The following is a 17,771-nucleotide window of genomic DNA, read 5'->3' on the forward strand; positions in this document are numbered from 1 at the left end:
GAAGTCCGCGTTGGCGGAGACAATCCCGCCAAAGTTGCACATCTTGTAGAGATCACCGGTGACCAGCCTTTGCTTGGAGCCGGAGCAGCGGACGAGGGAGCGACGGTCAGCACCGTCAACACGTGTCAACTCTGCGAGGGTGGCGCGGAGCGAGATCAGCTCGTCCGTTCCAACCCGCGAAAGGCGCGGAACCAGGATGCAGTCCACGCCGCTGTCGAGAACCTGGGCGACCGTCGCCTCCGGGGAGGTAGTGTGCGAGTAGAGTGCTGCCAGGTGCATCTATGCCGCAGAGGCACAAACCTACCGCGTTTACGCGCTGCGGACGGCCCGATCACTATGTGTCGTCCCGCTGAAGCAGGTACCAGACGCATTTTCGGTACGCGCATCCGTTTGCGTCGCCCGCTAGAAAACTAGTAGCACAGTGTCACACAACGGTCTTCGTCCCCAGCTATGCGGCTATGTCTATGGATCCCCAACGATCTCTTATGCTCACGGTGCCAAACAACCATAGCATATACTACGTACACAGGAAGAGATAGCATATACTACGTACACAGGAAGAGAGATGAAGTAGCCGGCAAGTGTTTAAAAAACAAAGTAGTAGCTAGGGTCGATTCAGCCAGGAGTTGTGCAGCAGTGGTTCAGCTGTGCCGCCAATGGCTGTGGCGGCAGGGCCCACTCCAATCTGATGGTGGCTGACGGCAATCACAGCCGAACTAACGTGCCGCCACAGGTATGGCGGCAGGGCCTGCCGCCACGAGCTCCAACGGCACTGTCACGTGTCACCTGGCAGGCCGTGCTGCCACTAAGAGGTGGTCTTTTTTGGCAATTTTATTCACAAGTGGTCTTTTTTGACAATTCGTTGGAGCAGGTGGTCCTTTATGTCAAAATTTCGGCTAATCGAGAACGCGGGGACGACCGATCCTGGCGTGCGGATCGAGGCCGACCGACCAGTGCTGGGCGTGCGAAGAGTTCGTGACATGACATGCCAGGCAGACGACAAGCAAACTTAAAAGGCAACCAGCCAGACTCGGTCAGTGCTGCCAGCCAGTGTCACTCCCCAGTCCCCACAGCCTCGCTAGCTAGTCCGTTCTGCATCCAGTTCAGTGGTGTATCTCGTGGCCGGCCGATCGATCGACGACGGGCGGTCACTCATGGCGGCGGGTGGTCTGTTCGGCACTGTGGCGGTGGCGACGGTTGTGTGGCTGGCAGTCCACGTCGAGCCGGTCCAGCCGGTGCCGTCGCCGCCGCCGCCCGCCGCGCGGTACACACCCAGTAGCCTCCTCCATGGACTGGTTAGTACTAAGGTCTAGAGCAATCTCATACGCGCAGCTCTCGCCGTCTCGCCTCCGGTACTGATCATTGTGTGTATGCTATTCAGGCGCTCGAGAAGCTTGGGGAAGGGCGGCTGATCCAGGGGCCGGAAGACGTGTACGTGGACGCGGCCGCTGGAGGGACTGTGTACACGGCCACCAGGGACGGGTGGCTGCAGAGGATGCACCCCAACGGGTCGTGGGAGCAGTGGCGGTTCGTCGGCGGAACGGGCCTGCTCGGGATCGCGCCCTCCGCCGACGGCAGCATGCTCGTCTGTGACGTCCACAAGGTATATAGCAGGATCGGATTGGATTCCGAATCATGAGACATATAACGGAATTACTAAGTTCCGTCTAGATGGAGTAGCTTATGTCTCAGTCACGTGTTTCTGCGTTGGATTTGGTTTATGATTGATGATTCGTATTTGATGATGTTTGCAATTTATTTAGATCCACGTTAAAACACGCTAAAGTAATTTGACTGAGACATAAGTCAAATCTGAATCGACTGAGCCTTAGAGACACCCATCATATAAAGCGTTAAATAATTTTTCTGTTGGGTTGCGATTGATTTTTGCAGGGTTTACTGAGAGTCGAGGAGGATCGCGTGACCATTCTCGCCTCGACGGTGGAAGGCTCCACGATCAGGTTCGGTTCCTCTTCTGACACGGAGAAAATCAGAAAATCCTCTGAGCCAGCAGCCCAGCACGTACTGATCGTTTACCCACATGGTCAAGTTTCCCGAGGCCGCCGTGGAGGCATCTGACGGCACGGTGTACTTCAGCGACGCCACCACAAGGTTCGGCATCGACCAGTGGTTCCTCAGCTACCTCGAGTCCCGCCGCACCGGCCGCCTCCTCAAGTACAACCCACGCACCGGCAAGACGTCCGTCGCGCTCGACAACCTCGCCTTCGCCAACGGCGTCGCTCTGTCGCGGACGAGACCTTCGTCATCGTCTGCGAGTCAGCCAGGTAGTTTACTCGCACGCCCCTCCGGCAGATTACTCGGTTTAAAGCCAGCTCCACCTTGTTCTCGAAGAAAAGAAAAAACACCAGCTCCGTCATGTGACCTTACCATTCTGTGAGGTGCAGGTACAGATGCTTGAAGCTGTGGCTCAAAGGGGACAAGACTGGCCAGGCAGAGACCTTCGTCGGCGACCTTCCAGGGTCTCCGGATAACATCCGTCGAGCACCAGATGGCACCTTTTGGATTGCCATTATCAAGGTTACACCTCAGCAGCTCACCAATTTGTGTACCATACCAGTTTACCTGATGCAATTTAAAGCAATATCTCGTAATTGATTTCGCTCGAAAATGCATGCAGCTGAGGTCGCCATGGCTAGACCTGGTCAACCGTTGGACCTTGACAAAGAGAGTCGTGGCGGCGTTCCCGCCGCTCCTCGACAGGGTCAAGGCGACTGCCAAGGGAGCAATGGTGGCTCAGGTGTCGGAGGACGGCGAGATCATCCGTCTGCTCGACGACTCTCAAGGGAAGGTGATCAACTTCATCACTTCGGTGACAGAGTTCGATGGCGACCTCTACTTCGGTAGCTTCTCGGCCAACTTTGTAGGCAAGCTGTCCCTGGCCAAGGTGCCACAGGTACAGGAGGCAGCTTCATCTTAGACATTAGTGGCCACAATGCATAGCCACTGGAAGGTCAGGGCCATCTCACCGGTTAAAGCTTCAGCATTGTCAATTTAGCATGCACGGCTCTGCCCTAAGCAGTCCGATGTAGTATCACTTGTGGTTTCAGAATTCAGTGAGCAGGTTGTTTAGTGCTTGTACTGTGAGTTTCGTAGCGAATTCACAAATAACCGCCCGCCTTCACCAAGAGGACTCTGCCCTCCTTGTGGATATTTTTGGAGATGCTTCAACAGAGTTTAGAACCCTGGATAGTTCTTCTTGACAATGACAACTCCCGCCTGAAACATTAATTTCACTTGCACAGTTGCACTGCTTAGCATTAAAGTGATGCACGGGCACGCAGTGAAGCGTTTTTCCGGAAAAAAAAAAGAGAACAGGCGGCGAACCCTAGCCACCGCCATCCATCTGCGTCATCTCCGTCTGATAGGGAATCGATGGGTCCCTGCCTCCTTTGCTTGACACGAGGGAGCGGGTGGAGACCTCAGACCTATGCTCAGCGCTTAGAAAGGTCCCTCGTAGACATTTACAGTCAGCATGAATAACCATCGGAGCAATAAAGGTCAGAGCCATCTCACCGGTTAAAGCTTCAGCACTGTCAACTTACTATCATGCACGGCTCTGCCGGAAGCAGTCAGATATATCACTTACGGTTTCAGAATTCAGTGAGATGTGACGGAATAAATGGCCTATGGATGAGCAGGCTCTTTCGTGGTCGTCTGCTTGAAATGACATCCCACGCAAAACGTTACAGGACACAAGAAATTGCAGCAACTAATGTCAATCTCTTGAGAAAATTCACAAGTTACCGCCCGCCTTGATCCAGGGTACTCTGCGCTCCTTGTGGATATTTGTGGAGACGCTTCAACACAGTTCTGAACGCGGGAGAGCTCTTCCTGACAACTCCCACCTGGAACATTAACTTTACTTGCATTATTCAGCATTAAGGTGGTGGATTTTACCGCTCTACCACTCTATGATTTCGTAGCAAATATGAAATGATGCCATAAGCAATGAAATAGCAATGGAATGGGTACGAATCAATGTCTGGAACGATACCTTAAATTATTTCCTATTCCTGTGGGTCGAGTAAAAGATCGTGCATCTGTGGCCGCAACATAATGGCCTACAGGGTCTACACCCAATGCCAACGATTATAGAAAATGATTACAGAAGCTATGGCTCTCCGTTGAAGATAATTCTAGAAAAGACCCGGACATGCTTGTGCAACACGGGAGCTAGGGTGGTGTTCGTAGATAGAACATGCTACCTCTAAAAGCTGTCCGGAAACAGGCACTTCGCATCAACTAGTCAACTCTCTGTTATAGCAGCTATTTCTTATTCATTCAGGGCGCCCGTTCATGTGTTTAGTACAGCGCCTATCCACATCAGGGAGAAAAATAAGCATTACCTCAATGTCATGGCCTTCCTTGTTATCCTCCAGGACGTGTCTCATTGCAGACACTGCCATCTGGAAACAAACAGAGGAAAATGAATCACAATGAGGGTTTAAACTCTGTCAGGAAACTAAACTCTGAGACTACAAACAAGTCAGCACTGCTATTTTAGAAGAGCAGGGACTCAAGCTGAGACTCAAAGACAAACAACTCTTATTAAGATCATGAGTTCAAGATGCTGCTGCATAGACAAATATGCAAACAAATATGAGAATCCAAACAGCACTTCATCATGTAATTAAGCCAAAACTTCACAACTGAGTGTTGAAAAGAAATAAATGATGAACTAATGTCCTGAAGTTATATCCATCCTATTATTCCTATACAACTATCAATACTTGATCAAATGATTTCCTTGGAAATCACAAAGTATGAGTAAATAATTGACGCCATCCGATCTGCTTCATTAGTAAATAGATATATTGTTAAATGAAAGGGGTAGGCTAATAATAATAGAACAAATGAATGGGATCCAGCTTCCGTAAGACACTATTGATACAATCAATGAAGGTTAAATTCATTCATATATGTGTTGCCCTGTAGGAGATTTTGCATATCATAATTATGTTTCCTCTTAGACATTATTAGCGCATTGCGCACTTACACTCACCTCAATGGTTGACTCGAATGGTAAACGATCACCCGTCATTTTCTCCTCAAGAAACTTGATAGCTTCCAAGCCCTTGAAACCTGCACTTGTTGCCTAAAGAGAGGACAGCAGAGATTTCACTTATTTAATATGCACGTGCTCCTAATTTATTCATGTTATTTCATTGCCAATTTCATATATAGACTTCTGCAATACTGCTTCAATAGTGTTTCACCCAAAAAAAAAGGTGGCTGGGTTGGATCATGATGAACACAAGTTAATGAACAGCGAAGAATTCCTCGAATACCTTGTGACCAAGGACTAGACCAGCAGGATCACATGTAAAGAGCTCTGGAGTTCTTTTCTCTTCATCAATTCCTACGACGGTAGCAACTGTGGAGGAAATTAAAACGACTGAACTAACCAACCATGCAGAAAATTCTTGGAAGTTTCACAAAACTCTAATGTCCAAACCCAAACAAGAGTAGAACCAACCAACTCTATAAGGTCTCAATTTAGCATGCTGGGTGCGTACTTGTGCTCTATCTCCGAGCCTACAGACAAAGAAAAATACCCAGTTGGTTAATACAAAGCATCCCAATGAAATGAACAAATTATGCCGAGTTTTTGGACAAAGTAATCGGCACATATAGCATAGAAACAGAAAGTCAGCCCTTTTGTATACATAAACAGAAAGTCAGCCCTGATACTACTAAAATACAAGAAATAATTTGGGAGAAAACATTCTCATCGTTTCTTCTCATACCTCTAATATGAACCCTGAATGTGTGCTGGTGAAGTCATTTAAAGATTCTCAAGAAAATATATGTTTTGTTATCGCTGCGTCATATACTTAATTAAGAGTACATGTTACCACTGAGCCAACATCCTAGGAGGCATTTCATATCCCCACTTGCGACGGAACCCTGCAGCTTCGTTCCTTGCCTCATGAGCTAATGATCTTCCGTCAGCTGCAATGAAGAAAAAGCCTGTCAATAATCTAGACAGCAGACAGATCAAAATGCTATTGTAGTCTCATTTCCTGCTAATTCTATGTATGATAATTGTTTCATGCAATTCTGCACCTAAGACATATAGTTTGTTTAGGATAGTTCAGATTGAGGACCAACCGACCAAGATAGCTGCTCGTTTCAGAATAATCAGAGAAGTTTAATGGTAAACCATGCATGAGTGGAACTCAGAAGATCTACCAAACCAGTCCAATGCAAATGCGAAAATGTGGTTTGCACTAGAAGTTGTGGTTTTCTGAAACTATGCTTCAGTAGTTGTGGTTTTGTGATATTTACTCCAGAATTAAAGGAGCGAAAGTAGTCAAACAGATGCCAGTACAAGACCAGAACTCGGGCTAGAACAACACAAAACTAGTTCAAATCGGTGCAACTAGGCAAGAATTGTTTGCCAACAACGAGAAACGCGTTAACAAATTATATTTCTGTAATTAAGAACTGATGGTGGTGTAGTTACAGTTATGTATACTGTAGAACCAAGGTTTCAGACTACCAGATGAATCATGCATTCATAATAGTACCCAAAATCTGAAGTGATTCAGCTTAAAATGTCAGTACAATGTTGTACATGTCACCCATCCTAGAAATGCGTACTATAATCAATGTCAGCATAAGTCGTTCCAGTAAAAACTTCTAGTTGAACATAAGCCTCCACAACACAAGCAGAAGTCCTAATCGGCCTCGCATGTGGCAATGCAGCTGCAGAATTAACTACCAATGGGATCAAACTGCATACGCCGCAAATTACACATGGCACTAGAACGAGTGGACAGAGACCGAAAAACGCAGAGAGAATCAGCACCTGCCATCCCTGTGGTGAGCATGCCGAGCCGCTCGGTGATCTCGAACAGGTGCGAGAAGGCGGCGGGGTCCGTCGTGTCCAGCAACGGGTCCTGAAACGAAACAAGCAAGTACAGCACCACACCAATTACTCCCAAAAACACGAAACGGCCATCGATCGCGCCTGGTCGATCAGCGTTCGCCAATCACCAGCACAGGCCAGCGCGCGCGCGCACTCACCACCGGGGCCCTGCTCCGCTGGGTGATGACGCAGACGGAGTCGTCCCCGCGCACGGCGACCGAGGTGATCCCCGCCAGCTTCACGGACTTGAGCGCGTACTCTGCGACAGCACGCACGCACAGGATCATGACAAAGCAAGCGTAGGTGCGGCGGCATCGGGGAGATGGGGAGCTCGATTTCGGGGGTGGGGGTCGAGAAGGCCGGGCCAGCCGTTGCGTGGGGTACTCACCGACTTGGTGGAGGCGGCCCTTGGGGGAGAAGACGGTGATGCTGCGGTCGTAGGAGGGTCCCGTCTCTGCGGCGCGGCCGCCGCCGCGGCTGCTGCTGCTTTCGCTGACGCCCCCTTGCGAAGCCATCGCCGCTTCCGGCTCCGGCTCCGGCGTGGCCCGTCCGGTGCGGGGAACGGGAGGGGTGGGGGAGGAGGCCGGAGGAAGCGGCCTTGTGTTGTGTCGTGCGGCGGGTTCTTCTTCGGATGCAAGAAAGATGCGGCGCTTCAGTTGTTGACACTCGCTTGACGGCCCACTTTGTTCTCCAGTTGCCCACCTACTTGCAGCCCAAGATCAGCCGACGCGTCTGACATCTGTCCGTTCCGCGGCCCTTCGTGGATGACACTGCAGAAAGAGCCTGGCCGAGCACGCCCCTTCCGTTTTCTCTCCGAGTTGTGATAGAAAAATGGACACATGTTCTCGTATTTTTCTTTGCACAATTCCTCTATCCCATCAGGAATTCAGGATTGTCTAAGATTGTCTAAGATTTAGATAACCTTCATAGGACGGATGGAGTATAAAAAGTTGTAACAACTTGTTACTTGATAAAAGTTCACAACATGATTATATATAAATAACATGTTTTAATGCTATTTTTTCTCCTTTGGAGCTTATATTTCAGTGTGATCACTATCTTTGAACGAGGTCCATTCTTCATTATCGGAGCACCGTGGTCTATTTACGGAGGAGGTATTCTTCCAGTTAGAGCAAGTGGCGAAATATATTTTTACCACGGATGGGTGGCAGCATAGGCTGCCAGTCATATAGTCACTTTTGATATGTATCATGAGTTCTCCCTCTTCCACTTTCTTTTCCCCGTATTCTTCTTCTTTGCGGTTGTGTGCACCTTTGATGTGCAGTGGTCGGGTGTGGGATGAATAATGTATCAATAGATGTCAACAATTGAATTAATAAAATGTGTTCTTTGTGCAAAAAAAGGTTCTTGTGCCTAACATACTTTTTCTGACTTGATACACATAGATTGAATATCAGAAAATAGCATATTCTATACCCGTTGTAGCCAATCGAAATCCCTTTTCATTAGTCTTTTATGGCGTAACTCGCTTCTGTGAATTTTATGCACCTTGTAGATGACCATATATATTTACCAGAATAAACTAGGGTGAATCTAACTTTTTTGCCATCTGTTTGTGATTTTGGTGACACTTGTTACCCCCATTCCATTTCTTGAGTCATTTTTTACCTTCTATTTTGGATGATGTGTCAATCTGTACCACATTTAACCAGACTGCCATATTTCCGACATCCGGGATCACTAGCAACCAAAGCCTGGGTGCGAAATCAGCAGGCAACTTGCTCTCGTTCACTGGTGTTGTCTCTGCTTGTCGCCGTTGCCCAGACCTAGAAGACAAAGAGGGAATTGGCCGAATCGGTGCATGTTGTGCGGCTAGATTGGAGCCTAGTGTAGAGCGCGGTTGCAGTGTATCGAGTTCGGATTAGGCTTAGCAGCTCAACTGATTTAGAGAACTATACGAAAAATTCGAATGCTTCTTTGAACTAGTTGTTGATTCATCGTTTACATCGGCCTACCAATGGGCCATTGTTTGCATGGAGCGAAATTGTCAAATGAGGTAAACATTGACACATCGCCACGAATATGGGGTACAAAGTTACGCACAAAGTTAAGTGGGGCAAGTAGCGCCACGAAATCATATACCATGGGCAAAAAAAAATCACTCGAAAAACTATGGCATGTTTTGCTTGCTCTATGCACGTGTGAATATTTTATCTTAACTTTTCATGACTTGGAAAATATATTTTTACAATGAAAAGATCAAGGGATCCACAAAAATCGACACTCGTGCAACCTTGTTAACTCTACATTTTCCTCTGTTCCACATGTTGTTGTTTGACACACTTTTTCAATATGTTTTAATAACATCCATAAGTTGTTTTATAAAACATTGCAAAGTTGGCCGGAATCGAATCAGGTCCATTTCAATTAGGATCATTCTTTCCTTGTTCTAGTCGTATTCACCTATTCGGAGCATTATTGTTAAAATGAGGTAAATATTGACACGTCGTACGAATATGAGGTACCAAGTTACGCGCAAAATTAAGTGGGGTAACTAGCACCACACATCACATACTAGGTGCAAAAATATAGAATTCACTCAAAAAAATTATGGCATGTTTTGTTTGCTCTATACGCGTATGAATATTTCATCTTAACTTTTAATGACTTAGAAAGTATATTTTTTCTACGAAAAGATCAAGGGACCACAAAAATTGACACTCGTGCAACCTTGTGAACTCTACCTTCATTCATAAGTTGTTTTATTACAAAACATTGCAAAGTTGACCGGAATGGAATCAGCGGTCCATTTCAATCAGGATCGATCTTTCTTTGTTCATGCCAGTCGTATTCGGAGCGCTTATTTTTTCACGGAATCATTGGCGTTGTGTCTTGCTACAAGTTAAGACTGAATACGGAGTATATGAACCGAATAGGAGAGATTCGTATGTTGGGTTGCTCATAAACTTGGTAGCCGTGTTCAGTGCTCCCTAAGTGTCGCTGTATTTTCTGTAAAGATCGTACTTACAAGATCACCGTTTGAGCTGGTTCTGAACACTGTTACGACCCGATTTAATGACGTCGATAGTTAGTTTTATCATAAAACCGCGCGAAGCTGACCTGAATGGAATCATATCAAATCTTCTTCAAGTTCCCGTCAGTCGTATTCGGTGCACTTATTTTTTTCCTCTAAACCATTCATTGGCGCTGCGCCTCGGCCCTCGGCTCGCTGCCAGTTAAGCCAAACAAGCTCCTAAATAATAATAAAAGTTAAGCCAAACAGAACGAACGAGCCCGCGCGTGCCGTGACAGCCGCGGAATATATAAAAGAGTTAAAATAAATAAATAAAAGAGTTCAAAATAAAAATAACTCCGCAACGTTCGGCCGGTGTATCGCGACGGTCGCTTTCCGGCGCTTTCGCGGCGTGGGTCGATCGCACCGTCGAGAACGACCCCGTTAATCCTCTTTTCGTAATCACGTGGAAGAATGGGCGTTTATCTCGCCGACGTTGACACGTAGGAATATTGGTTCTGGACTTTTCGCGAAGATTTTATTCGCCGGACGCCGATAGAAGCATGACGGAGCAGCTGATGCTCCCCGTCCGTGAGTCGCGAATGACTGTACCGGCCGCTGTTTAGATGAGCTGGGAGATTTGGCAACGCATAATTAACTAGTGGATGAGGCGTCTTATATGGCGTACGTAAATCAATCCCTTCGATTTTAGCTAAAAATAATTACTATTTGAAAGTACTACCAGGCACACAGGAAAAAGAAGGATTAGGGCCAAGTAGTGTTTTACCTGGAAAAAAAAATGGACCAGGTGCATGACTGATGATGAACCGGTCTCCTTAATCCCAGGCACAGAAAAAGGCCAGAAAAAACTAGCCGTTACAGGCTTCAGCCCGCACGCCGCGTGCCGGCCCGGCGGTCCCCACGCCGCCGACTGATCTCGCCCGTCGCTCTACGAACGGACGGCTCCAGTCGATCGACGCCGCGGCGTCGCGGTCAAGGTCACATGCGGCGCGAGGGGTCCAGCGGGGACACGTGGCGCGCGCAGCGTGGGCCGGCCGGTGGTGCCGTTGGGCCGGTGGGTTTAAGCGTGCTTTAGAAACTCACCCGCGGGTCCGCTCACCGCCGGCCACCCGGGCCCGCTGCTGGCCTAAGCACGATCGTCACAGCGTGCTTCTTTTGATCGGCAAAAGAATGGCTTATCCGACCAGAGGAGCGTATCAGGTTACAGCGCTTGTCCTGTTCGATCATCCATGCCACGTCTTGCACTACCAAACTGAATTTTGATAGGACCAAGGTCAGTTCCTGTTTGTTCTATCTTCGGTGACGATAAAAGCAACGCGGATGAAATATATTTTTAACACTTACGCAACGCATGCTTGCTTTCCCTTGCTCGGATCACCGATTAAGTTATCAGCTGCTACACGCACTCTCCATTAGCTATGTTTTCGGGGAGCGGTGAACTTGTTGGAATTTGTTGTTTGCTCCTAGGTCCATAGCGAGTACAAATTTTGAAATTATTATTGCCTCACATGCATGATTGCTATAGGTGGATCTACATTTTAGTTAGTTGGATCAGTTTATACGCTGAGCTTTTCTACTCCCGCTGAGGTGTGAGAAGATATGACGCCCATCGCGCACTCCTCCTCCACCGCCCGCTCGTCTTGCACAACGCGTCGCGTCGTGGGTTGGAGCCGAGCCGAGCTCATACCGCAAGCGTGCGAGTTGCTGGATCGTGGGCCGTGTTGACGCGGACGTGGGTTGCGCCCCACGACCTCTTCGACCTGCACTATATAAACGGTCATGCAAACCCTAATCGGTACGCCACATTAGATTATCTACCTCCATAATCCGCCTCATGTAGACATGTACATGTGAGGGGAGACCAGTTTTTGGGGAGCGCTCTAGGATGACTATTGGCAACACGACGTTGTCGTGCGACGACTTCTTCACGGATGCCAACAACTTCTTCGGCAACCTCAATATGGGAGACAACACCAATGCGATCGCTCAAGTTGCATTGTATGTGACCCTGTCAGATCTTGCTAGAGTTTCAATGTGATCGGTTTTTCATGTTTAGATGTTCCCTTTGTTCTTGTCGTAGGGTTTATTCTACACCATATTGGCGCTATACCGACCGTCTCCTTTCTTAGTATCATCCTTAGCGCGGGCCTTCTCCGCAACATCAAGAAATGCTATCAGGTTTCCAACGATCTATCCTCTCTCTTGTGTTTGAGTGTTGTGGCGAAGTTTATCCAGGAAGAGGGCAACTTAGGCTATATTTCACAGAATACTTATTCACTGTTATGAATGGCGTAGTGAAGTGCTTATTTATATCTCTTTATGATTGCAATGTGTTTTGTATCACAATTTATCTATGTGCTACTCTAGTGATGTTATTAAAGTAGTTTTATTCCTCCCGCACGGTGTAATGGTGACGGTGTGTGCATCCGTGTTAGTACTTGGTGTAGGCTATGATTGTGATCTCTTGTAGATTATGAAGTTAACTATTGCCATGATGGTATTGATGTGATCTATTCCTCCTACATGGTGTGAAGGTGACAAGTGTGCATGCTATGTTAGTACTTGGTTTAGTCGTGTTGATCTTTCATGCACTCTAAGGTTATTTAAATATGAACATTGAATTGTGGAGCTTGTTAACTCCGGCATTGAGGGTTCGTGTAATCCTACGCAATGGTGTTCATCATCCAACAAAAGAGTGTAGAGTATGCATTTATCTATTATGTTATGTGATCAATGTTGAGAGTGTCCACTAGTGAAAGTGTAATCCCTAGGCCTTGTTCCTAAATACTCGCTATTCTTCGCTTGTTTACTTGTTTCTATTGCGTTACTACTGCTACCATATTACCACCATCAACTACACGCCAGCAAGCTATTTTCTAGCGCCGTTACTACTGCTTATATATATTCATACCACCTGTATTTCACTATCTCTTCGCCGAACTAGTGCACCTATTAGGTGTGTTGGGGACACAAGAGACTTCTTGCTTTGTGGTTGCAGGGTTGCATGAGAGGGATATCTTTGACCTCTTCCTCCCCGAGTTCGATAAACCTTGGGTGATCCACTTAAGGGAAACTTGCTGCTGTTCTACAAACCTCTCGCTCTTGGAGGCCCAACACTGTCTACAAGAATAGAAGCTCCCGTAGACATCAAGCTATTTTCTCGAGTGCCGTTGCTTGGGGAGGAAAGGTAAAAGGTACTCACACTCCGGATCTCGGCTACTAAGCTATTTTCGCCGTTGTAAGTACTCAAAGCTATTTCCTTTAGATCCTGCAATTGCATCTTTTTGTTTCTTGTTTACACTAGTTTGGCATAATGGACAAAAATGAGCTTCTTGTTCTATTTCCTGAGTTAAGACATGGATGGTTTGATCCGAAAATTAAAAAACCCATGGAACATATTAGCATGAATACTTTGAACACCATTGTTGATAATGATATAGAAAGTTCTAAGCTTGGGGAAGCTGGTTTTCATGATCTTTTTAGTCCCCCAAGCATTGAGGAGAAAATTTTCTTTGATGATACTTTGCCTCCTATTTATGATGATTATAATGATAGTGGTCTTTTGGTGCCACCTACTATGGAGAGTGAATTTTATTATGATTATACTATGCCTCCTACACTTGATGAGAATAATAATGATAGCTACTTTGTTGAATTTGCTCCCACTACAACTAATAAAATTGATTATGCCTATGTGGAGAGTAATAATTTTATGCATGAGACTCATGATAAGAATGCTTTATGTGATAGTTATATTGTTGAGTTTGCTCATGATGCTACTGAAAATTATTATGAGAGAGGAAAATATGGTTGTAGAAATTTTCATGTTACTAAAACACCTCTCTATGTGCTGAATTTTTTGAAGCTACACTTGTTTTATCTTCCTATGCTTGTTACTTTGCTCTTCATGAACTTGTTTATTTACAAGATTCCTATGTATAGGAAGCATTTTAGACTTAAATGTGTTTTGAATTTGCCTCTTGATGCTCTCTTTTGCTTCAAATACTATTTATTGCGGGTGCATCATTAAAATTGCTGAGCCCATCTTAATGGCTATAAAGAAAGAACTTCTTGGGAGATAACCCATGTGTTATTTTACTACAGTATTTTTGTTTTATATTTGAGTCTTGGAAGTTGTTTACTACTGTAGCAACCTCTCCTTATCTTAGTTTTATGTTTTGTTGTGCCAAGTAAAGTCTTTGATAGTAAAGTAAATACTAGATTTGGATTACTGCGCAGAAACAGATTTCTTTGTCTGTCACGAATCTGGGTCTAATTCTCTGCAGGTAACTCAGAAAATTAAGCCAATTTACGTGAGTGATCCTCAGATATGTACGCAACTTTCATTCAATTTGGGAATTTTCATTTGAGCAAGTCTGGTGGCCTAATAAAATCCATCTTTACGGACTGTTCTGTTTTGACAGATTCTACCTTTTATTTCGCATTGCCTCTTTTGCTATGTTGGATGAATTTCTTTGATCCATTAATGTCCAAGTAGCTTTATGCAATGTCCAGAAGTGTTAAGAATGATTGTGTCACCTCTGAACATGTTAATTTTTATTGTGCACTAACCCTCTAATGAGTTGTTTCGAGTTTGGTGTGGAGGAAGTTTTCAAGGATCAAGAGAGGAGTATGATGCAATATGATCAAGGAGAGTGAAAGCTCTAAGCTTGGGGATGCCCTTGTGGTTCACCCCTGCATATTCTAAGAAGACTCAAGCGTCTAAGCTTGGGGATGCCCAAGGCATCCCCTTCTTCATCGACAACATTATCAGGTTCCTCCCCGAAACTATATTTTTATTCCGTCACATCTTATGTACTTTACTTGGAGCGTCTGTATGTTTCTTGTTTTTGTTTTTGTTTAAATAAATGCTTGTGTGGGAGAGAGACACGCTCCGCTGGTTCGTATGAACACATGTGTTCTTAGCTTTTAATTTTCATGGCGAAGGATGAAACTGCTTCCTTAATTGTTATATGGTTGGAAACGGAAAATGCTACATGTAGTAATTGGTAGAATGTCTTGAATAATTTGATACTTGGCAATTGTTGTGCTCATGTTTAAGCTCTTGCATCATATACTTTGCACCCATTAATGAAGAAATACATAGAGCTTGCTAAAATTTGGTTTGCATAATTGGTCTCTCTAAGGTCTAGATAATTTCTAGTATTGAGTTTTGAACAACAAGGAAGACGGTGTAGAGTCTTATAATGTTTACAATATGTCTTTTATGTGAGTTTTGTCTGCACCGGTTCATCCTTGTGTTTGTTTCAAATAACCTTGCTAGCCTAAACCTTGTATCGAGAGGGAATACTTCTCATGCATCCAAAATCCTTGAGCCAACCACTATGCCATTTGTGTCCACCATACCTACCTACTACATGGTATTTCTCCGCCATTCCAAAGTAAATTGCTTGAGTGCTACCTTTAAATAATTCAAAATTTATCACCTCTTATTTGTGTCAATGTTTTATAGCTCATGAGGAAGTATGTGGTGTTTTATCTTTCGATCTTGTCATTTACTTCGACGGACTTTCATAATGGACTAGTGGCTTCATCCGCTTATCCAATAATTTTGCAAAAAGAGCTGGCAATGGGGTTCCCAGCCCCGATTAATTAACTTGCATTAACAATTCTCTTCACATGTTTTGCTCTGATTCATCAGTAAACAACTTAATTTTGCAAATAGACACTCCTTCATGGTATGTGATTGTTGGAAGGCACCCGAGGATTCGGTTAGCCATGGCTTGTGTAAGCAAAAGGTTGGGAGGAGTGTCATCCATAAATAAAGAAAAACTAAACTAAAGTACATGTGTAAACAAAAGAGAAGAGGGATGATCTACCTTGCTCGGTAGAGATAACGTCCTTCATGGGAGCCGCTCTTGAAAGTCTGGTTGATGAGGTAGTTAGAGTGCCCACTACCATTCGTTGACAACAACAAACACCTCTCAAAATTTTACTTTTATGCTCTCTTTATGTTTTCAAAATAAAAGCTCTAGCACAAATATAGCAATCGATGCTTTCCTCTTTGAAGGACCATTCTTTTTACTTTTATGTTGAGTCGGTTCACCTATCTCTCTCCACCTCAAGAAGCAAACACTTGTGTGAACTGTGCATTGATTCCTACATACTTGCATATTGCACTTGTTATATTACTCTATGTTGACAATTATCCATGAGATATACATGTTACAAGTTGAAAGCAACCGCTGAAACTTAATCTTCCTTTGTGTTGCTTCAATACCTTTACTTTGATTTATTGCTTTATGAGTTAACTCTTATGCAAGACTTATTGATGCTAGTCTTGAAGTACTATTCATGAAAAGTCTTTGCTGTATGATTCACTTGTTTACTCATGTCATTACCATTGTTTTGATCGCTGCATTCATTACATATGTTTACAAATAGCATGATCAAGGTTATGATGGCATGTCACTTCAGAAATTATCTTTGTTATCGTTTTACCTGCTCGGGACGAGCAGAACTAAGCTTGGGATGCTGATACGTCTCCAACGTATCGATAATTTCTTATGTTCCATGCCACATTATTGATGATATCTACATGTTTTATGCACACTTTATGTCATATTCGTGCATTTTCTGGAACTAACCTATTAACAAGATGCCGAAGAGCCGGTTCTCGTTTTCTGCTGTTTTTGGTTCCGAAATCCTAGTAAGGAAATATTCTCGGAATCGGACGAAATCAACGCCCGGGTTCCTATTTTGCCCGAAGCATCCAGAACACCCGAGAGTCGCCAGAGGGGGTCCACACAGCCCCCAGATGATAGGGTGGCGCGGCCCACCCCCTGGCCGCGCGGCCCTATGGTGTCGTCGCCCCTTCGACCTTCTGACGCCGCCTCTTCGCCTATATAAAGGTCCCAGACCTAAAACCTCGAGGCGAAAAAGCCACGGTACGAGAAACCTTCCAGAGCCGCCGCCATCGCGAAGCCAAGATCTGGGGGACAGGAGTCTCTGTTCCGGCACCCTGCCGGAGCGGGGAAGTGCCCCCGGAAGGCTCCTCCATCGACACCACCGCCATCTTCATCAACGCTGTTGTCTCCCATGAGGAGGGAGTAGTTCTCCATCGAGGCTCGGGGCTGTACCGGTAGCTATGTGGTTCATCTCTCTCCTATGTACTTCAATACAATAATCTCATGAGCTGCCTTACATGATTGAGATTCATATGATGATGCTTGTAATCTAGATGCCGTTATGCTAGTCAAGTGAATTTTACTTATGTGATCTCCGGAGACTCCTTGTCCCACGTGTGTAAAGGTGACAGTGTGTGCACCGTGTGGGTCTCTTAGGCTATATTTCACAGAATACTTATTCACCGTTATGAATGGCGTAGTGAAGTGCTTATTTATATCTCTTTATGATTGCAATGTGTTTTGTATCACAATTTATCTATGTGCTACTCTAGTGATGTTATTAAAGTAGTTTTATTCCTCCTGCACGGTGTAATGGTGACAGTGTGTGCATCCGTGTTAGTACTTGGTGTAGGCTATGATTGTGATCTCTTGTAGATTATGAAGTTAACTATTGCCATGATGGTATTGATGTGATCTATTCCTCCTACATGGTGTGAAGGTGACAGTGTGCATGCTATGTTAGTACTTGGTTTAGTCGTGTTGATCTTTCATGCACTCTAAGGTTATTTAAATATGAACATTGAATTGTGGAGCTTGTTAACTCCGGCATTGAGGGTTCGTGTAATCCTACGCAATGGTGTTCATCATCCAACAAAAGAGTGTAGAGTATGCATTTATCTATTCTGTTATGTGATCAAAGTTGAGAGTGTCCACTAGTGAAAGTGTAATCCCTAGGCCTTGTTCCTAAGTACTGTTATTGCTGCTTGTTTACTGTTTTACTGCGTTACTACTGCTA

The 17,771-nt window shown here is 45.2% G+C and overlaps 1 protein-coding gene and 1 pseudogene across 1 annotated transcript; one reads left to right on the plus strand and one right to left on the minus strand.

Annotated features, from left to right (window-relative positions):
• The first annotated feature begins 1,154 nt into the window (after nucleotides 1-1,154).
• Nucleotides 1,155-2,938, plus strand: LOC124675807 (annotated as a pseudogene).
• Nucleotides 2,939-3,487: 549 nt separating this feature from the next.
• On the minus strand, nucleotides 3,488-7,407 carry LOC124672795 (proteasome subunit alpha type-6-like). Its single transcript, XM_047208968.1, has 9 exons — nucleotides 7,281-7,407; nucleotides 7,060-7,151; nucleotides 6,833-6,923; nucleotides 5,877-5,973; nucleotides 5,498-5,556; nucleotides 5,310-5,395; nucleotides 5,024-5,116; nucleotides 4,368-4,427; nucleotides 3,488-3,866 (listed from the first exon to the last, which is right to left on the minus strand). The coding sequence occupies exons 1-9, from the start codon at nucleotides 7,405-7,407 to the stop codon at nucleotides 3,762-3,764; spliced, it is 810 nt and encodes a 269-aa protein (XP_047064924.1). The 3' UTR covers nucleotides 3,488-3,761.
• Between the last annotated feature and the right edge of the window lie 10,364 nt (nucleotides 7,408-17,771).

The sequence above is a fragment of the Lolium rigidum genome, chromosome 7 (genome assembly GCF_022539505.1).
Source record: "Lolium rigidum isolate FL_2022 chromosome 7, APGP_CSIRO_Lrig_0.1, whole genome shotgun sequence".
Lineage (NCBI taxonomy): Eukaryota > Viridiplantae > Streptophyta > Magnoliopsida > Poales > Poaceae > Lolium > Lolium rigidum.

What these genes read in the sequence shown, in the direction of transcription:
- LOC124672795 (XM_047208968.1), bottom strand. Translation starts at nt 7,407, where the DNA reads ATGGCTTCGCAAGGGGGCGTCAGCGAAAGCAGCAGCAGCCGCGGCGGC. An exon ending in TCATCACCCAGCGGAGCAGG is followed by an intron (nt 6,924 to 7,059) that starts GCCCCGGTGGTG and finishes GTTTCGTTTCAG; the next exon opens with GACCCGTTGCTGGACACGAC. An exon ending in GTCTAGTCCTTGGTCACAAG is followed by an intron (nt 5,117 to 5,309) that starts GTATTCGAGGAA and finishes TCCTCTCTTTAG; the next exon opens with GCAACAAGTGCAGGTTTCAA.